The 22,286-nt window shown below is 42.5% G+C and overlaps 1 protein-coding gene across 15 annotated transcripts in view; it reads right to left on the bottom strand.

Moving 5' to 3' along the window:
- The window catches only part of MCF2L2 (MCF.2 cell line derived transforming sequence-like 2), a 156,304-nt gene that overhangs the window by 98,940 nt on the left and 35,078 nt on the right, over positions 1–22,286 (bottom strand). For 13 of the 15 annotated variants that reach the window (XM_069024090.1, XM_069024098.1, XM_069024099.1 and 10 more), the window contains 4 exons: positions 18,951–19,034; positions 9,300–9,414; positions 4,137–4,227; positions 2,772–2,891 (listed from right to left, as the gene is read on the bottom strand). In XM_069024090.1, the coding sequence (XP_068880191.1) occupies positions 2,772–2,891; positions 4,137–4,227; positions 9,300–9,414; positions 18,951–19,034 (410 nt within the window). Of the gene's footprint in view, positions 1–2,771; positions 2,892–4,136; positions 4,228–9,299; positions 9,415–18,950; positions 19,035–19,221; positions 19,449–22,286 lie in introns of those variants that run through there. The other 2 variants (XM_069024092.1, XM_069024089.1) reach the window with 2 other exon arrangements.

Below are 22,286 nucleotides of genomic sequence, written 5' to 3'. Positions count from 1 at the left end.
TGAAACTACAGAGGAACACTGTCATGCAGTTTTCTTTTAGGAAGAATTCTATGTTTGCTTTAACCTGGTATGCTCAGCATGAGCCACAAAGCAAACCTATTAATATTGCCAGCTACGATGCTACCCAACAGGGCATGGCTCTTCACCATGCAGGCATTTCTGCAGGAGAAAGCCTACGAGCAATCCAGCATCCACCTAAGAAATCAATCTGAAGGAGCATTAGCATCTCCCATGCTGCTTGCCAGATGGAAGACAGCAACAGTCAGTCAGCTGGAGAGTGCCAGGGAGAAGCAGTTTAGAAGAGAAGGGTCAGTGTGGAACATGGAGCTGTGAGGGGGCTGCTTCTCGATGGGTTTGGCTGTCAAAAAAAAGTGACAGCCTACAAAGCTCAAGGAAGTGCCTGCTATGGACAGATTGTTCAGCCTTTCAGGTATGCTCTGAAGATGCTTTAATTCACTTCCTATGATGGAAGGTTCCTTGGGTACATCTCTGGGTGCTCTGTTTGAATTCAGATTTCAATCGCAAAAGAACCCTGCTGTGCCTCCAATATTTCTATATCTTGATGCTGGTTAATGATATTGAATCAAATCACTATACCAATAGAGATACGCCTTACGAGGTTTTATTACCCATGTTTGTATGTCAACGTGATATAAATCCAGCATTTCCTCTTTGTGTCTGGTTGGTTATTTCAGCCTTTATTTCCAGCTCCTGTTTGATCTTCTGGCTTCTACTCATTTCAGTGTTGATTTAACCCAGGAAATCTATTTTACTGAACATATTCACACTCTGATAGCTCAAATAAACTATTAAACAAATGTTTCCTTAACAAATGCACACAATATTCTTGGAGCCCCTTTTGAATGCTCATGTCTTGGTCCTGACTCAGAGTTGTGATAGGAAATGCCACCCATCCACGGCCCAGTTATGACATGAATGGTGTCATAGTGCCAAACACACAATACAAAAAAACAACCTGAAACAATTCAAAAGATCATGGTGATATTGAAGATAGGTACTGATCCCTAATTCCTTGAGTAAGGACATCTCCAATGGGACACGAACTCTCTGGTCCTGTTCTCATGCTTGGCATTTAGGATGCTGTTTTCAAGGAGGACAAACAATCATCGTTCTCAGTTACTTCCCCACTCTGAAACTGGGGTATACAAGGACATGCCCAGATGATATTGTTTTTGGATGGGCTGCAACACAGAAGAAAAGCCCCTCCAGAGAGCATGACAGATCCCAGGAACTTAGAACACCTGTAGTACAACCTTAAGCAACTTAGAATAGCATCAGGCATATGTGGGCAGCCTGTATATAAATCTGACAGGCTGTCTACAGATATCTGGGCAGGAGGCAGGCGGATCCAGCAAACGTCATGCTCTTAGTTTTTGTAACACTGCTCTCTAAGAGCTCTGTGGACATACCCAGGATGGCTCAAAATATCCAAGACGACCCCAAACTAAACTGCTATCTTGATTTTCCTGCCTGTAAGAAAGATAAATTACCATTTCATACTTCATGCAGTGCTTGACCCCTGCCTAGAATTAACCTCCCTTCCAACTTTGATCCCTTCCAAGTTTTGAAATGCAACTCCAACATCAAATAAATTGCTAAAAGTATAGGAAATGCTGAATGGGTGGAAAATGTTAGTCCTTGATGAAGTTGTCCCTTTCCGGGCTGCAGTCACTGGTACAACAGTTGCTATCATAACAGATCATGGCATATTAAATATGGTACATCCATTCTTTAAAGTACTATAAAAAATTCTGGTTTGTATTCAAACATAATTTTTTTCATCAATGTTGCAGTTTACCAAAAAGCCACCCTTACCAGAAGACAGTAAATGTTACAATTTAACCACAGTAACCAAATGTATGTCCATGGTTTCTTTTCTGTATGCATTGTAATAAAAAGATGCTGTCTCTCACTTCAGGAGAAGTAGAAAGTGTTTTAAGCACCTGAACTTCAAACCTGAGTATTGACAGAGCTAAAATTCATTGGAGGAGAGCCATAAGTATTTGGCAAAACAATATAAACCCACAAGCAAAATCCAAAGCAGTCATCTGAAATCCCTCCAAAAACGTCACTGTGGAACACAGTATGAGTCTGATCCAGGATGAAATATCATTGATAATCATAATTCAAGTTTATTTATAAGACTTAAAAATTTTTTACACCACATGCAAACATGCAGCTAAAAACAACTCCTAAAAGACCTCTTACAGAATAATCTCAGACTCTTTCAGGATTGAGAACCTTCTTCAAATCACAGTCTCATCAACCTACAGCATATGCCAAATGGATATAAAAAGAAGTAAAAAACAAACTCTGAATCTTGAGGGCATGGGAATCATAAAAGATATTCAGAATAATCAATGTTACAGGGACAGTCAGCACTCCCATGGATAACCCATCAAATAGTGCAGAATTCAGCCCTAGGCTTTCGCTGCTCTGTAGTCCTGAATACTTACATTTATCTCTAGAGTGGGATCTACCTCTGCCTACATAAGGGGAACTTCTCCACTGAGATAAAATGTCAGTACTTAAAAACTGAGTCACATTTTATAGCTAGACTGAACATGGGAACATGTCCATTAAATACTGTGAACCATCCACTGCTAATTAACTCTTTGGCATCACCACACAGACTCAGAGGAAAGGCCCCAGTTGCCACTTGCAATCTTGGGTTATGAGAAATTGCTGACACCCCAGAACTGCTGATATGGAGATAAAGAAAATGCATGGACAAAAAACTGCATGCTTACCGGTACCTTCATTTTAAAGTCATCTCGATAGAGCTTAATGCCAATGTCAGCGATTGCCCTTTGGATAAAGCGGGACGGTCTCAGGACAAACACCAGCTGCAGGTTTCCTGGAAATGCTCCCTGCAAGAAATATAGCATTCTTAGAAGGCACATTTCTATCTTACAAGGGAATATTCAGCCGAGTGTTTCCTCACCAGGGCAAAGCAGGTAGGATTTACTGAATCCTGCTCAATCCAGAAGCTCATTGTATCAGCTGGTCCGTTCAGCACGTGCTCGGTGTCGCTATCTCCAAAGCCAGCAAGAAGACTGACCCATGGATTTTACTGCCCAGCCACACATTCTTTTCTGGTATAGATTTATTACAGAGCTCCAGAGTTCCTGACAAGTGCCTTCCTTCCTCCCCAAGATCTGAACCCCGCCAAGTCTCGTTTGCACGACCACAACAGAGGTTTTCCCATTTTTTAGGGAAAAATGGCTGCAGCCACTAGAGGGCAAAGCTGGCTGCCCACATTGGACGTGGCGAAGGAAGCTGGCGTGCGGCACAGATGGATTTCCCAGGCTGACCTACCTATTCACTCTGCAAAGGCTTTTGAATCTTTTTAACCTCACATATTTTTACACACACACACAGGCACTCAACACGTTCATCAGACATGGCCCTGCCTGCAACACCTAGCCTACATCTCTCACACTCCTCTGGGATCATCAAGCAAAAAAGGAACAATTTCTTGAAGAGACCAGCAAAAAAGCCTGAGAATGGAAAACATTTCTGTCTAAATACCTTGAAAGAACTTAAAGTCGCCTTTGTCATCCCTCCATCCTACACCTCTGTGTGTAAGTGCTTGGTCCTCACACAGTAAATATTCCTAGTGACAGATGTATGAAAGCAGCTGCTTTTAGCACTGAAAATCAGTGCCCAGCTCTGACTTTTGCAAATGAGATGTAATAAGCTATTAAGAGTTTCTGACAGAGATCACTTACTACCATGCAAACACAAACCCCTTGGGATCTATTTCTTTCATAAGCAGGCCACGTCATCCCTCCTCAGGGCACAGAAGGGGTACCTCTTATACTCCTCTAGGAATCAACTTCAAATTCCTAGAATTTGTATCGCAGTCAACCCAGAAAATAAGGAATTTGTTCTAATTCAGCAGTAAACAAGGCTATGTAATTTGTTTCTGCAGCTTCCTCCCTCTCTTATTTAACACTTACAAGCTGCAGGGCAGGGAAGAATCTGCATCCACAGCCAAAAAATGGGAGCTTAAAATGAGCACAGGAGGCTCATTTTGAATCATGTATCGTGTGCTGAAGGTTCAGCAGATAATTTTAATTTCTAGAAGATAAATAACAAAAGCAAGCACTTACTGCTATTCGTGTCAGGGATGCCTTGACTGCACTCCATTTGTCCCGTCGTCTGTCTATGATGATGATGAACCCGATGCTGGCAGCCTCCAGACTGCAAAACAGATGAAATAGGTGTGCTGGGTTACAGGGAGATACTCCCATTGCAAGGCAGAGAACTGCAGCAAAACACAGCCTCCGTCACATCACGCTCGGAGCCCATTATGAAAACACAACGCACAGTGGAAAGAATGAATATTTGCAGAAATGCACATGAAAAGGAAAGGCAGCAAGTTTTCTATTTCCAGCATAAGGCTAGCAGCTTACACAAAACATGAATATTTTATCTGCTGAGTCTCTCAGCTGCTGTGCTACTCTGCTGCCAGTCTAGGTGACATGAATGGTTCAGGGCCACAAATTAAACTGTGCTCTTTTGAAGACAAAGCCCCCAGATCTTTTTTTTTCTGCAAAATAATTCAAGCTTTAGACACCGCCCTGCAGTCTTCATTCTCCAAGGATGCTGACACCTGACAGGGGCACTGAGCTCCAGGGCATCAGTATCTCCTGACTTGTGTACACAAAGCCTCAGGAATTCTGGTAGGCAAAGCAGAAATTGAAGACTTCTGTTTTGACAATCACAAACTTGTTCTGGGGTTGCAAGTCATTCAAAACTATCCTTTTTAACATATTGGCTGCAATAACAGTTCCTGTTCCTTCTCAGGACTTTTCAAGGAGGATCTGGAAGGCACTGATTTGGTGCTCCATTCCCCCTATGTAGACCTCATAAATACCCCATCCTCTCCCTCTCAAAAACCCCACTCTGGAGTGCAAGGTTTCAGTGGGACTGCTCTGCTCTCTGCCTTCCAAGAGCACTCAGCACTGGAGAAGCTAAGAAGTACACACTGAGAAGTGTCCAGAAACTTCACTAGAGCAGGATGGCTCAGTCATCCCAGGACAAACCAGGGGCAGGCAGGAAGAGTATAAATGTCATAATGAGAGGACATAAGGCAATCAAGCATCTAATCACAGATTAAGAAAAAAAAATTGATAAAATTATCTCCTTGATCCCTATTCCACTGCCCATACAAGGAGCAACCCAGGAACACCATTTCCATGGGTCATTTTATACAAATTCATGTCAATAATCTGCTGAAGACCATCAACACAATAACAACTCTGAGCTCTTGCTGCAGCTCTGCAGGATCAAAAACTGAAAGCCAAAGTATTGTGCAAAACTGGGATGCCATGCGAATGTTCCTCATAGTTCATACTGCTGACAGGAAAACTCACTGAATTTTCCAATTCAATATATTTACAGCATTCCTCTGAAATTCAGTGACAATACACGACCTTTCCTGTTTAGCAGTGCAACATGCAGCTCTCTGCAGAGGACAGAAAATATGTTTGCAGCAGTGCCTCTCAAGCACAGGGAAGAAAATTAATCTGTTTTACCTTTTGAAAATACACAAATGTAAACACACCCTTCAGTAGTCTTAAATATACACAAACACATACATATCCTTCAGTAGCTCAACAAATATTCCACAGAGTAAAATTCCTTGATAATGTTCAAATAAAGGCAACAAATATATTGTTGCAGATTGTTACAGAAAGGGTGAGAAACTAAACACAAAAGTCTGAGCCTGGGGTCTTCATGTTCAAATGATGTTCAGCATCAGCATGATGTTCAGTTGTTGTCACTGAGACAAACCAATGGCCCTTGTATGTTTGCTTTTTGATGTGGAGGTTTTTTTGGTTTGTTTCGCTTGTTTGTGGGGTTGTTTGTTTGTTGTTGTTTTTGGGGTTTTGTGGTTTTTGGGGGTTTTTTTCTTTTTAGCTAGATAGGACTGACTGAGGCCCTAAATTTAGCCAGGGAAACAGAGAGAGTGTCAGCAAGTGATCCTATTTCAATCAGCATGCTGAAAGACCATACCAAGGTCTGAATGTCATCTAGCACCAAGGGGTGGATGGAGGCAAACAGCCACAGGAGGAGGTCTGGCCGAAATGGCAGCCTCAGCACAAGTGGATGTACAGCTGAGAACCCCACTTGAGTGTGCATCCAGAGAAAGTTTGTTTAAAAACAAACACACACACAAATTCTATCAATGTTTTCGCAGTGTCTGTACTGTAATATCTCTACCCTCATTATGAAAATGCATTGGGGTTTCTCCAGTTCTCTGAAAAGGAGGATTTGAAGACAGTCCTGAAGAGCAGATAAACATCAGGCTTACCTCCAAAATAAATTCTGGCACATTTGCCTAGATCTACAGATGTCTGGCAGAGAGGTTCCCTTTCCCTGAGTGAAATATCTGCAATCAGCAGAACTGTTCCATCCTCAGCTCTATATTCAGGATAGCCCTTGAACACTGACTTGAGGAGGTCAGGAGATGTTGAAATTCCCAACCTCTTTTGGAAGGAGAGAAGGGCACCTGTTTATCAAAGGAGCTAATCCATGTCAAGTTAAAGAGAAAGGAATTCTGGCCATGCAATAAAGCATGTAAAAAAGGGCTTTCTGGAGCTATCTAATGCATGCACAGAGGTATGCACATGCATACACTATATTACTGAGTGCCTGTGGATGTGTTTGTATCCAGACCCCTTTGGTGGAGCACTCCCATAAGCAGGTGTTGAACCAGAGGGAAAACAAATCAAGTTACAAAAGTCTCACTGGGCTGATCTTCAATCCTGTCATATGTTTTGTCATATGAGCATATAAGATTAATCATTCCAGAGGGACTTAGAAAGTTACTAACACTAAATGATGTTATCTGCAATCACAGAGCTTATCTCCACAGCTAGCATGAACCTTGTTGTACAGGATATGCAAAATCAGACACTATAAAAGATAGATATTCTTTCTACACTTGCCTGGAAAATGATGCTGGTTTCTCTGGTTCACTAAGCTCTGAAGAAGGAGGTATTTTTAATGATAAATAGGATGAACTCCTTTTCAAACTATACTTCACCTCACCTGATTCATGTAACTCCAGAAGAATTAGAGACTATTCTCCGTTCTTGGTCACTTTTTTGGACACCTTCACATCTTTCTTGAGAATTAAAGTAAAAGGTGGACTACTAGCAGTGAAACTACATGCACAGGAATGCTGCTATATTATACACAGCTATCTATCTACTATCTAGTAGAGTAGTGCTGGCAAAAGTAACAATGCAGTCCCTTTACTGCTTGCTGAGGTATAAGGCAGAGACACTGTGCATGGACCAGCCAACTGCAGATTAACAGGGCTCTGCTGCACCCAAACAGGTCCCCTACTTATGTCTGACTGAGATTGAACTCCATATAATTATGTCATAAATCACACAAAGCTTGCTGCTCAGGTTCTTCTTCTAAATTAACATCTTTCTCCCTCACCATTTACAGAGATAGAGGAAAGTTTCAAATAGTGACTCAAGAAATGCAGGCAATCTTTCTAAAAGCACTGCAATAAAGACTAGAAAATTCCCTGGAAAACTCACATCCCTACAGTGCAGCCTATGATTGAAGCTAAGAGTCAAACCAATGTGCTGGTATGCAGAAAATGTACTTTCAAAGCCCAGTTTGTCACTAACCTTGAAAAAGTCATTTAAAGCAAACTGAACAGTCACTTACTCAACACAAGTATTGCTGAGCCTGTCTGTACAGTGAGACATTACTCACACATACCTCATCAGCTGTAAAATACGTATATCACAGCTCTCCTCACTTACAAAGTTTTAAAACTTAATTCTTCATTCTTTGCACATGGCTCTGGGATTCCTCAGGAGAACAGAAAACACAGAACTGAAACTGAATCAAAGCAAAGGTCCATCTAGCTCAACACCCTGACTCCAGTGCTGGTTGATAGTGACTGAGACAAAGGCAGCAGGAAAATGAGAAGGACAGTATTTCTCTTGGTATATTCTCCCAATTCCCAGCACTAAGGGATAAATTAATTTCTTCAGCCTGAGTTTGAATCTGAGCCGTTGTGTCCAGCTGCCATTGATGGAGCAATCTTTCATGAATTTGGCTCATTTCTTTTGAGCCCATCCATGCTTTTGGGCTTCCCACAGGCCGAAGAAGTTCAAAGCATTTCTGTCTATCATGTTGACAATATAACATGCTGGCTCCCCAACATATGACAGCATTACTGGGAATCATCTCCCTGCATACCAAGAACAAAGAACTGAAAAACTACTTTTGTGGTTTTCTCAGGCACTGCTGCTGTTGTGTATACCCTGAAGCTGGTCACCCTCCCAGGCCTGAAGCGAGTGAAGAAATACTCGAAACAGGGTTTCCCCTGGCAGAACAAAAGTCCCACAGAGCAGACTCAAACAACGAAGCTGTTAAGTTCACAGTATGTTGTTTCTCTCAGCTTGCTTTGGCAACTCTTTGGCAACAACTTTGGCAAATACGGGGAATACATGTAGGTGAAGCTGTAAAACTTCTCACTCAAACTTGAAGGAGGCACGTTTTCTGCTGTGATCCTCTAAGCACGTTTTTACAGAAGACCACAGGAAATAATAAATCGTTGCTGTGCTTCTCACTAGCACAAAGAGCCATGGTCTAGAGACAGGATCAGGGGACTGAAAAAATATTAAGCTCTCTGCGATAAACAAAAAGAAATTCAGCAGTCATGCCTTAGCACATTTTTTCAGAGTAGGGGAAGTCAGTTTGTTTCACTATCCTTATAAAACTGCAGGCAAAAAGCAAGGAAAACATCCTGGCTGTGGAGCAATCTCCAAAGAAATGAAGGATCAGATAGCACACAGTGCTTGCCAGAATCCTGTCAATGGGGCACCTCACTTGCTTCCTCAGCAAAGGGAAAGCTGCATAGAAAGAGGTACTCAGAGAATAAGCAGTCATACTACATAAGTATGGCTCCTTCCAGAAGCAGCCCTTCCCTTATTACATCCAGTGACCCTCAGACTTTTCACAAACAACCCCTCTTAACTCCCTTTAATCTGCCATCTTTGCTGCTGCTCTTCAGATCTACTCCTGCTCTGATTCAGTTCAACCTGCCCTGTGTGAAGCTTTCTTTTCCTTGCAAACAACAGAAATAATTCCTAGGGCCTCCAGCACATAGGGAAGTTTCATAATGACTGGACAGATGCAGAGGCACTGGTACTTCCTGGTAGCACCACTAAAATCAGCGAGCCCCTGGGGAAGCAAAACTCTCTAGGAAATGAACAGACATTTGTGCTTAGCCTCACCTGGGAATGCTGGTTAGATAAGTGACCACATTCAGAAAATCATCATCAGGTATCTCACTGAATCCTGCAAATTCTGGAAAAGTTATAATGGGTGCCCCATCCTTCCCTCTTCCTCCTGCAAAAGACAAGTTGTAAAGTTTAGAGGGTGATTTTACACCTTTGAACAGACTGGTCAGTGCTCAAGTGGGAAACAATGGCATATTTCTCCTTGTAAAGTCCCCACATCCAGTAATCATCACCAGCTCCCATCTGATATAATTCACTGTAGTTTCATTACCTCTTTTTACTCCAGATGAGATTCTAGCCTTTGAGATTCTCAGCTTTTTCTTTAATCTTCTGCACAATTCCGATTAAGTGGTTTGGTTTCTTTGTTCTTTGTTTCCCATTTCCAAATAATTTCTTGTGATAATATTACAATATTTCCCTATAGGTACAGCACTCTTAAATTCCTTCTAGACATCAAATGAAATGAAGTAACAGAGAATGAAAGCTTTGAATACACTCACACAACCCACAACAAAAGCCTGGGACCAATCCAGGCTTAGGTCTTTCCTTAACAAAAAAAATGCTCAAAGTGCATGGAGGACTTTTGCTCATCCTGTTTATTTGCATCAAATCTCTATTAAACAGGACAGGAAGCTCATAAGCTACAAGGTTAAGAAGAGTCCCTTTCTGAGGGATTCCCTGATCCAGATTCCGGTAGAGCTACAGGAAGCATGGAGCTAAGCCCCTTGGAACCAAGCAGCATTTACAGTGCTCCTGACACGATGCTCAGCTCCAAGAGCTGCTGTAGTCCACAGCACAAACTGTTTACTTGCAGCACCAATCCTAACTGGGTTCCCCTAATAAATCTGGGCATTGCTCCAACCACACAGAAGTTACGAGGGGTTTTCTCACCAGCTTGGACTCAGAGCTGAGAGCACTGAGGAGGCAGCAGCACATAAAGGAACAACGAAACAAAGCTTTTGTTACACATACCTTATTGCTTAGTTCTCCTTAAATAGGGCATTAAGGGTATGTTTTCCCCGAGTCTTTCTCCTTTCTCTGGAATCTTTATGTAAACCTATTTTTTGCACCAGGCTCAGGAATCCTCTAACAGCCCAATACTGAGTGTAGTCCTGCTGTACACACAGTTTTCTGAGTCATTTGTCACGCACAGAGAACTCTTACCCAAGGGACAGCCATATGTCTGGGCTTCTCTTTAGTAAAGGGGAAGCTGTGAGAAGGAGACAGCAAATTACCTTCCTCAGGAAAATACCCATTAAATTATCCCATTAGGAGCATGGGAGTGGGGAGAAAAAAAGAGTTCTCATTCCTTGAAAACATCCTCCAAATCCCCATAAACAAACCTGCTGCCCCATAAACAAGGCTGCTCCCCTGTTGATAAGCACAGCTGATGCCACAAACCGGTTTCTCCTGATCCTGTGTTGATGGTCATTGCAAGGAGGTGCTCCAGTAATTCCTGGTTATTTCTCTGTAGAGTTGACAGTCCCTTGCTAGTCCTGATCTTGCCTCTGCCCTATCCTCCCAGCCTCAGTTAGATTATTTAAGGTGCCTTCTGTGCTGTCTAGCCATGGAGAGCTGGAATGCTGTGGAATACAATGTTTGCACAACATAAAATTCAGAGCTCTAGAAAACAAGAATTTTGAACAAGGAAACCCTTTTTCTCCTTGACATCTGGTTACATGGTATCAGCACACTACCTTCAGCCCCTCTTTTCCTTTCTGAAAGTTGATTATTGCTTTGATTACACCTGAAAATTACTCAGTTGTGTTAGATCATTCACTAAACTCACCTTGCTAGGGAGAAAAAAGGCCTACAGAGACTCAAAAGTCTCTCAGCCAAGAGGGAAAGAAAGAAAGCCATCATTCACACTGTACTAAATTGGATTTCAAATGCTGAGCAGAGCCATGGCCTCCACATTGACCTCCCCACTGGCCTTGGGGTGGTGCCAAATGCTGATGCACGGCAGCTGGATCTCCAGCTGCACTGTCTGCAGTCAGCAGTGATGGAGAATATGCTGTCATGCAAATTTAGATTTTCCCCAGACTGCTGCACTCTAGACCAGGAACTCCAACCAGTTAGGCTGGTTTGTTACAGCTTCTCAGTGACATCTCCTGGACACAAGCAGTAACAGCCAGGAAAATTTAATAGCAAATTTGTCTGCTGTCTCTTTGTGCAGAGCTCAGTGCATGCCAAGGTATTTCATACCTGGTATCTTGTGAACATTCACACAGTTTCTGGGCACCAAACTTTCCCATTCACATATTTCAAATATGTGAATATACTTTAAATGAGGGAGATGTAGTAACTTGGAATCTTTTGGTTTAAAGCAGCAATATTTCCCACTGCAGGATAAGACAGATTCCCCTGGATCCCCTCCTCCAACACCTGGTAGTTTAGCTGCTGTTATACTCAATATTTGTTTAAATTACAAGTTTCAAATGGTACTTCTAATGCTCCTGCTGACCAGGATCTCTTTGTGTACCTTTTATTTAATCTCTTGCATCTACATTCACACATGTGCCCTTCTTCCCTTGGCCTCTTCCCTGAGCTAGATGAGGCAGGCTGATGATGCGCTCTATGTATGTGGGTGTGTATTTTTGTCATGGCATCTTCTCCTATAAAAAGCCATCCAAAGAATGAATGTAAGCAGACTGAACACTGACTTCTTCCTTTCACTGCTGGCAACAAATCTAGGCCACTTAGCAGCCTCAGACAGAACATTCAACTAGAAGTCAGCAGCTCCTGCCTCTGACTAAGCCACAGGCCCTTAACAGCTCCTGATCTCCATCTCATTCTCCACCTTGAAGGCAACACTTCCTGCTGCAGTCAAACCAGAGCCCTCAGATGGTTCAGCACAGCTGTATTTCAGACAGGGCAATAAACAAGGAAACCTTCCATTCCTGCCACACCAGGAAAGAGGGGAAGGTTGAAAGAGCTTGGTACTCAGAAATTGTTACGTGCTATGATGAGAAGACAGCAGAAATGTCTGAAGTGCTGAGTGACAAGCAATAGCACAAATGTGTTACAAATGGGTTTTTCCTGCCCATATCTGAACTTTGAGCAGTAGTTGAGTTACAAAGGAAAATTATCCATATCCATTTATCCCTGTATCTAAATAAGACAACAAGAGTAGATGTTGTGGGATATAAGGGAAGCTCCTTAAATTACAAGGGTGTCTGGAAAACTCTCTTCTCTGTATGAGAGAGCAATTCCATACATCTAAATGTTAATGGCAGTTTTTTCCCTGACACGAAATCAAGAATTGCTGCAGTATGCAAATTTCTGCAGAATGTGAATTGACAAACTGCAGCCCTTTTTTTCCTGGGCCATCAACATTTCTTTCTAGGGAGTTGCCATAAGATTTCTTCCAGCCTTTGAAATACTTTAGCTAGATACTACTCAATGTCTTGAAAGGGCAGAGAACACAAACTAAAAGCCAATAGGGGCAGTCTTCAGTCAGTTTCATAGCCATAAGGACTGAGTACATGGAATTTGGTCCCAAGGACTCTCTGTATAGCATCCTTGTGCTTGCTAGGACTGTGCATAATCCCTGCACTCCTGACCATCACTTGTGACAAGAGTCCAATTGCCAAACAGAAGAGTTTACAACCCATCATAAGTAAGGCAGATAGGGACAGAACAAGCTCCAGCAGCTCCAACAGCAGAAGAAAAAATTAGTCTTCAAGGAAAAAAAAAAAAAAAGACACTTCATCTAGAAAGTGAGGACAAGAAGAGGGAGACAGAAGTGCTGAAGAGAGTGAGTCAATGAGCACAGCAGGGAGGTGAGAGGGATTCCTTACAGCTGCCTGAAACATTCTGTGCTATTCAGCGGTGCCAGTGGGTAACGGACCCAAGGACTGCCAGGAGCAAAGGAGCTCATGAGGCATGAGCTGAGCTAAGGAGCCCCAAGGGAGAAGCAAGCAGTACCTTGAGTTTAGTGCAGTCAGAAGCAAAAACAAAGACACACTGAAAAACAGGCATCAGGAGCGCGGCAGTGCCTGGCAGCTGCTTTCATGCAATGCACTGGCCTCTGTCTCTCTGACTTGCAGCTCTTCCAGGCACCATTAGATGCAGCACTCTCCAAGCAACACAGCCAGCCCCAGCACCTCCTGGCAGTTCCAAACGCTGGTGCCCGGCCAGGGAATCAGCAGCTGGTGGCAGTGGCCACTGCAAGCAGCAGCCACCAAAGCTGGAGGTTCAGCCGGCAGCAGGGAAGGTTCAGACTACCCTGCAGCTGAAGACAAGGCTCACTCCTGACTCTGCCTCAGGGAAGCCAGGCTATCCCACAGGCAGCCTCCTGTGGTTGGGTCACTGCTCCTCAGTCAGACCCCAGGCTGCTCCATCATAAGTAGCCACAGAGTTTTGCCTGCAGAGGAAACCCAACCAGATTTTTGTCTCCTATGCAGACCTGAGCTCAACCAGCTGGAGCACAACTGATGCAAACAACAGCAGGATTTAGAAGAGCAGAGGGCTGGCTGAACTGCTTGGAGAAAGGCAGGACTTACAAGGAAAATATTACAGTCAACTTGACCTTCTGCCTGGTTTGCCACTGAGAATGAGAATCTTCCTGGGCACTCTCCTTACTTTTTCTCAACTTTTCCTCTTCACTTCTGGCCCAAGAGCAAAGGGAAAGGAAGAACCTGGGTGACAGGTCAGAAGTCAGAGTGAATGTGGAAGGTTAAGAAATTCAGAAGAGATAGCACACAAGTTGTATCAGGGTAGTACAAGGTACCCATGGTAATAGGACCTTTGCTCACCCTTATGTGTGCTAATCCCCAAAGTCCCAGGACACAGAGCAGCATTCATAGTTGCTCCTATTAGACAGACTTTCCAGCAGCCAATGCAGCCTGGATGGGTGTTGCAGTGAAGAAGGGACCAGAACTCAGCTGTGGAAAAAAAGCAAATGAAGTATTTGGGGAAGGAATATACAAGGGGGAAAAAAGGTTATGGCAGCCTGAGACAATTTAATTTTGCTTTGCAGTGTAAAGGGTGTGATTGACAAATGAGGTGTGAGTGCTGAACTCCAAGAGCTCTCACAGCTGAAGCTGCATGTTGGTATGATTGATGCAAAAGCAGAGAACGATCACAACTGCAGGCCAAGGCCCTGAACACCATGGAGATCTTAGAAAATCTCCCACTCCTCAGTTCTAGCCCACCTATGCCTCCCACCTAGGCACAAAAAATATCCATGGTTTAGACAGTCAGGGCCTACACTGAAGTCCTATTCCATAGCCAGCAGCTCTTCTAACTAGAGATCACCAAATATGCTGACTCCCTTGGGAAACAAACCAAACCAAAAACACCAGCCCAGCAAAGAGGCTATAGTCAGGAGAAGTTCCAAAAGTTAGTCTGCAAGTTTCCAGAGCTCACCTCCCCAGCCTGCCACAGACACTAACTCATCAGTTAGTATTGGACAGTGTTCTCTCAAATGCTGCTGACACGTGCAGGTTTAACTGCTTGGGCCTGCCCACATGCAGAGAGCTCCCTGAGTCATCACAGCCCAGCCCCGACTGTAGTTCATCTCCCGGGTCAGACAGCCAAAAATTCTAATGATATCTTGGCTGAAGTTTCACTGCTTTGGTGAGGTGTTGCTTTTTCCATGCTCTGTTGTTTTGGTTTTCCATGTTGATTAAGGGTTGTGAGTGATGAATTTCTCATTAAATCATGCTTCCTGGGTCTCAATTTTTATAAAAGATCCAAACTGTCCTTTTGGCAAGGTCAGGCCAGGTTTTCCAAAAGGCTCAGTTTAAACAGGAAGCAGATGGCCAAATACCCTCCAGGCTTTGCAAATTAAATAAACTGGCTTCTGAGTCAGTTACCATTTTCAGATATACTCTCCCATCCACTGAAGTCTGTTAACAGGAGCAGAGCACAAAGAAAATGATTCTCTCTGCTAATACACTTCGTGACAGTTTGTCTAATAAAGTCGTGATTTAGTAACATGATCCATTATTGCAGCAAATGGCAGATTGGGCTCCTTGACAGGGTAATTACAGATAAGAACAGGTTGTGAAGCTGCAGATAAAAAAGGAGGTGGGGGGGAGAAGTAGTAGCAGTTCCAAGAGCAGATTGGTACAGAAGTTTTTTAGTCTGTCAGTAGGACAGAAGCAGTATTTTATAGTGGTTCTTTATTCTTGAGTAAAAACTGGTGTGTTAGAATGACCAGGTTTTCAGTACTACTCAACTTTGTGACCTAGTTCCCTTAACGGCTACAGGAAATACACAAACCTAGCTGAGCCCTCCTGTGTTGTCACAGCTGTAGTACCATAACTGGGAGTTTGGTTTTCAGGGAAAGGAAAGAGGCAGTAGTGGTATCAAAACTAGAAATTAACCACAAGAACCACTACGCCTACCAGATCTCACAAGCTAAGCAAGGCTAAATCAGCACATGGGAAAAGAGATGACCAAAGTAAAATTATGTGATTAAGGACATTGCCACATTACACTGCAGTCTCTTCCATGACCTCAGTGGACCAGGGAAGGCTTTGGAGAGTTTCCCTGTTCTTGGCATGGAGTAAGGTCTTGGTTAATCTGATAGCTGGAGGACCAGGACAAACAGGAGGCTGTTGGTAGCTAATACATTCATTATAACTAGGCCCTGACACAATCAAACACCAAACTCATTAGACTTGTTATGTAATTCCTACCATCTGCTTGGAGACTGCAACATAGTCAGATCCTCTTAAGAAGTTTGCACACAGCCATAGTGGAGAGAAGTGTTTCTAATGAGTCATGTCCAGAGAAAACAAAGAGCCTTTGATTCAATCATTTTCCTCCTTCTTTTCTGCTTTACTGCAAGGGAACATTGTGGGTTCACTACATTGCCTCAGCTGCCAGCTGTTACTAAAAAGGTGGTATTTACAAAAAAAATACTCATTTGTGACAAAGTTTGCAACAGTCATTATCACTGGACAAATGGATTTGAGGTCCACAGGACTGAACAGGAGAGCTTGACAGAGCTAGAGGCTGTGGAGTAACACAAAGCAGCCTCAGTGCTACATCCTTTGAGCTCTGCACAGGCATGGAAGAGGTGACTGGCTGCACTCTGGGGGCTGCAGCCTCCAGACTGAAAGAAATAACCCCATCTACTATAAATCAGTGTATACCACTGTTACGAAATTGTTCAGAGAAACATAATTTATGCCCATAACACTCTACAAGAAAGTTGCCTTTTACTGCCCACGATGGTGAGACCAAAGAACAGAAGGGGTTTTTTTCCACACAGTGGCTACTGGGCTGCAACCTTTCAATATGGAAAACCAGGAAATAGGCTAAGTATGAAATTTTCAGCCACCACATAGGCAAGCACTAAAGCACCAAAATACTTGTGGCTGCTCGTACCAAATGAAAAGCAGCAAAGCAGCATGCTTTGAGGAAAAGCTACAGAGCCATCTGGAAAAAAATAATCAAAATCAAATGAGGTCATTTATGTGTGAATTACTTTAATAAGTGAAATGAGGCAGACGAGTGCCCAGTTTTGTTCTCATTGCACGAAAAAAACAATCCTTTGCTAAAGAAAGAAAAAGAAAGTTATATTATTTCAAGAAATGCATTTTTGAAAAGTATAGTAACTGCTGGCTTGCACCTAAAGTTCATTTTGCTGGAGGCAGTAAAGGGAGGGTAAAGAAGATTCCTGCTGTGTTTCATCTATGACTCATCAGTGGTCACCAACAGAATAAGGCACTGAGCCAGAGGGGCTTCTAAGCAGGTGATTTTATGCTCCTGATCTTCACATGCTGCCATGGGGATCTTGGAGTAGAGGCACCCAGGTTTCCAAATTTAGCTGTAAATTTCAGACTGAAATCAACTTAGAAACTTGAACTATACTGCCCTGTTTTATATTAGGATACTATTTCTGGACTGTACTGAGGAGATTTCAAATAAGCCTGAAAATTCTTTAAATGGGATTTTTTATGTAGATGGGGACATGAAAGACACCTTCTCACTCTCCTTCGATATTTATCAGTACTTCTGTGCTGGTGAACCAGTTACTTGATGAATCCTAACAAACAAGCTCCTCAGCCTTGCCTTCTATGAAGAATTATTTTTCAAGTCTTTAATCAGCTCACATTTAAATAGCCTTATTTAAACACCTTTCTCATCACTTCCAAGAATAAAATAATTAGATAAATGTGAAGAGTTGAATTTGCTAAAATAGCAGGTGAGAATACAGGCACTGCTGAAATTATGAGTCCATAAAGAAATATGAATATTCTTTTTTTATATCTACCCTTGACATTTTTATTCCATGTTTAATATTCTAGCTGGAACTGGAAATGGGTTTTTCTTCCTGTTTAGTAAACCACTTTCGATAAGTTGCTCATTACATGCTGTATTCAGCTTTTGTTATTGGTCCCAAATGTTGCAAGGTAAGGGGGTTCAAAAATAGCAATCCTCCACATTTTACTGGGTAGGCAATTGCATGTGAGGCACTCAGTTCTCAACAATTCCTACTTACCCTGCACTGAGCACAACAGAGGGATGAAAAAGGTTTGAGCAATTTAATGCAGTTACAGACACTGTCCTGCCCAGAGGGGTGTGTTCATTAGGAATTCTGGGAAGGTGGGACCCTGAGATGCTTTACTGCAGATGAGAAGGCAGTTGGTTCCACCTCTGCTCAGTCAATACCCTCTGCCTAATGCAAACCCTTTAGTTACTGAGCTTAGGAAACTGCCACAGGATGCTACCTGGAAGCCTCCAAAATCAAGTTTTAATACTCAGAGCCTCATAAAGAATTCTGTGTAAATTAGATTTGGATTTATTTTGGCAACTTGGGATGTATCTAAAAATGCAAAGATGCAGCAAGGATTGGGCCTGCTGAGCTGACCATTTTCAGAGCTGGGTTGGTGCACTCTGTGCTCTATACCCAGTGCTCCTCTCCACCAAGAGGGACAGGCTTTTCAAGAGAACCTTCTTATAATCTCAGCATTTTTTGCAAACTTATGATACTTCACTGTTTCAATGGGGAAGATGATAAGCAAATTCTGAATTCTCTTCTTTGCAGAACAGGCAGAAATAGAGACAAAAGGAGTTGCCAGAGGCCATGCAGTCAACAGCAGAGACTGTTTTAGGACCCAGACAAGATTTATCATCTGCGGTACCCAAAATAATGTATTAAATAATTTGCCAAATACTTCAGTATCAGCTCTTTCTTTGGGGAAGGAACTGCATCACTTTGTGTGACTGAAAACTTTAGGCAAACAAAGGAATATGTAATAATCATATCTTTTAAAGATTAGAACCTTACACTTTAGCAATGAATCATTTCTAAAACAAAGGCAAATGAGGAAGAAGGGGGAGGTCATGAATAGATCCCCTGATAGACCAAAATCTTTTCCCACAAACAAGATGCTTGGACATTGTGCAAAGATATGTACTGAAAGTTTTGTTTAATTTCTTCCCCTCTAAATATGTTCCTCCCAGCCCATTGTGGAGAACATGGAAAAATAACTTGCCTTAAGAAAAACAAGTACAGCAACTTGGCATTTATCTGTTCCATACACCATGATTGCAGCAGCACTCTTCATGAGCAATATGAAAATACTACTGCAACTGCTGTACAGAGCTGAAAGGTGACAGTCAGCATGACACACTCCAATATGTTTCCAAGAGAATCCTGGAGTGTGATTACCAGCAACATCTTACCTGACAAGATGGCAAATTGCCTGTGGAGCTGCTCTATTATATCCACTGCCACCAGCGGCCGTATCTCCTGCTGCATGATTTCATCTGTGCAAGGGAAAACAGAAATCTTCAATGACTTCATAAAGTCTCAATGACAATTTTTTTCTCCTTTAACAACCCAGCAACCTTTACCAACCCAGCAAAACAAAGATGACACTCAAAGAAAAAGAGCCTGGCTGAACTATTGCTTGAGATATTATGTGACTATCATGGTAAAGATTATGATACTTACAGAGTCTCCTCTTCAGCCTGCTAACTTCATCTATGGCCTTGTGATTTCAGAGAGAGCTTTCCACAAACCAGCTCCAGTAGATTTTCCAGAGCTTGCCACGGGTTTGCTCAAGCTGACAGCCTGCTCCTTACTGCTTCAGGTTCCATATTAAGTCCCTGCATTTGGCCTCCCACTGCAGCAGCTTTTCAGTCTTTGAAACAGTGAAGTCTATTCCACATACATGGCCCTGTTCCACCCTGAACTCCCTGATCTCTGCTGGAGGACTTTGTGTAACCAGCCAATCCAGAACAGTTTCCTTTCCCAAGGCTTTTTCCGCTACAAGCAAATACATAGTAAACGGAGGAAATAAGGGGCTGTGAGACTTTCTTCTCATGAAAACAAAGCCTGTTATTTTGAAGTAAACACTGAAAAGTTTTAAAGTAACCTGGCAAGTAGCTGGGCAAAAATGACCTCAACTTCTGTGTGTGATCTATGAAGTGAAAATCAATTATAATCTCACATGGAGCTAATTTGATCTCTTCTTGTAACAGGTGCACCTAGTTATTTTCCCCACTCTTCCCACGAGTCTAAAGAAGCAACACTTACTGAAAAATATCTGCCAACCCACCTGGCAGGATCAAGATTTATATTATAATAACACCTATTGTAACAACTCCTTTAGCCACTGTACAGAACAACAACCAGTCCTGATTTCGTACAGCACACTTTTAAGTGCCCAGACAGGTGGAAGGAAGGAAGCTGGGTCTGGATAGACCACAGACCTGAGTCAGGGCAGGCAGTTGCCCCATTTAAGCACCAAGATCTTTAGGGATGTGAATACAACACAGGCACTGAAATACTTTGGTGCACCTGGTTTTAAACCCACAGTCCAGAAACAGAGAGGGAGGTCAGAAAGAGATTAGCTTATTTCTTCTGCATCCTAGTCTACTGCCCAAAATACCATCTCTGTCTTGCTTTCAGACATCTATTCTGATCCTTTCCAGAACTAGGGATTCTGGGTTTTAAATGACACAATATCATTTGGAAAGTCTTCTGTTCATTTTCAAACACTTCAGTAATGCCTTGAGATGAAGCAGCTGAAGAGTTTTGGTCACAGCGGGTGACACAATGTGAAAAGAAGTTGCACAGATTTTGGCTGATACACAAAAAAGGCAACAATTCCAAAGAATTGGGGTGGGGGGATTCAAGGAGGATGATTCTGCAAATCCTTCTTTCTGAACTTAATAGAAGAAATGCAAACTCAAATTAGTGATGTTTTTGATGTGGGACCTTCTTTTCCATCCTGTTTTTGAGGCTCACTATCAGCTCTCTGATTCTTGACATAGTAGGTGGCCAAAAGCAACCAGGAATCACTAAGGAGCTTGGTGTCATGGATTGTTATACATTCCCAAAGCAAACAAAAGAATAGTAACCCATTAAGTTTTCCTCTTTTACTCTGCAATTTCTTTCATGCATATCCAGAATGGGACCTGGGGGGGGAAACAGCAGAGCAAATAAAGGAAAGCAAACTAAAATCCTTTTGAATATAAAAGGTTATTTTTCAGAAAGCAGAGAATACTATAAGCCTGGTTTCTCTCTAACTGCTGAAGAACAGATAGCCCTGTTTGGAGTCAGATAAACGCTATGCCCAAGGAACCAGCAGCAAAAAGGTCCTGTAATCTATGAACACAGTTCTCAACAGGTGTCCCCAGATTATTGGTCCAAAGATTCAACCATCCTTCAGAAAGTACACTGGAAGTATTTCTGAATCACCATAATAGTAACAGATTTGCCCTTTTCAAAACACGTGTGGGCAGCAAGATGAAGGCAGGAGAAAGAAAAACTGGTGTTTAGAGGTGACTGTAGCTGTAACAAAAAACAGCCAGCACAGAAGGACGGGAAAGGAAAATCAAATTAATGATTTAAACAAAGCTTGGATTCTCAGAACCAAGAAACCTCAGAGCATCCGTTGAAGGAAACACTGTTGATTTCAGCATCCAGAAGGTGTAAAGTTATTGTGACTTTTGTGCAGTCCCACAGGTGGTCAGGAACAATCAAGTTTGACCAGGACTGAAATTATGCCAACTAGCTGCAAAAATAGAACAGAGGCTTCTGCAATGGATGACAGACTCACATGGAGGTTTGACAGAAATGGAAAGTTAACTAGAAAAGGTGCCACCATCTCTCACCTCTCAGAGACTTGCCCAGCCCTCCAGAGTAACAAACCTGCCAGTACTTTAGTTTGTGCTTGATGTCTGCTGATGTGAAGACATCGTTAATATCACCCAGTCTTGAGCAAAACAGAAATTCCACCACCCACCTAACTCCTATTTAGCTTTATTAGCTTGACCTAAAAATAAGTTGGTTTCTGGTTTCTAAATATTCTTTTTATTTCAAAATATTTTTGTCATGTAAGGATAAGATGAAGCAAAAGAAACAAGAACTGCAGAGTGCCAGTTAGTTCTCATCAAATCCCCTGCCTGGGCAAGATGAACCACATGGGATTTGTTGTAAAACCCATACTCAGGAGGAGACACTCAGATGACGAGAAAGGTGGTACAAAACACAGTCGGTGTCTAGGAATCACACATTCCATAAGTCAGTACAGTTCACACACTGACATGCTGGGAAAAGAAATTGCAGCAGAAGAAACTAGCAGGAGACTGAGAAAATCTGAGAAAACAAGGGAAGGTGCCTCACGAGCCCAAATGGCAAATCAGATCACGTGGCTATGAAAAGTCAGCAGCTGTAGCCAACAGCACTCAAGGTCCCATTTGCCCATTTGTATCTTCCTCTAGGACAGTGCTTAAAAGTAGTTAATCTCCAACATGGAAGAATTTGTAACACCATCACAGCACAGAACTTGCAGTAGAAGTCCTCAGAAACATCATTACCTGGGGCTGCTGGAGGAAGTTTTTAATCTTTGACTAGAAGAAAAGCTTGAAAAAAATCTTATAAGCAAACCAAAAGACACAGGTCTGGGTTTGGTTCAAAGCTACAACATTTGTCTAGCATCAGTGAGCATTGATCATTTATATCTTCCCCTAGCTTTATCCCAGAAAGTTCCAAAGCCTCTCTGGTCTGTA

The sequence above is a fragment of the Aphelocoma coerulescens genome, chromosome 9, assembly GCF_041296385.1.
Source record: "Aphelocoma coerulescens isolate FSJ_1873_10779 chromosome 9, UR_Acoe_1.0, whole genome shotgun sequence".
Taxonomy (NCBI): Eukaryota; Metazoa; Chordata; class Aves; order Passeriformes; family Corvidae; genus Aphelocoma; species Aphelocoma coerulescens.
Note: the sequence above shows the minus strand (reverse complement) of the source record. Positions and strands in the feature narration are given on the sequence as shown.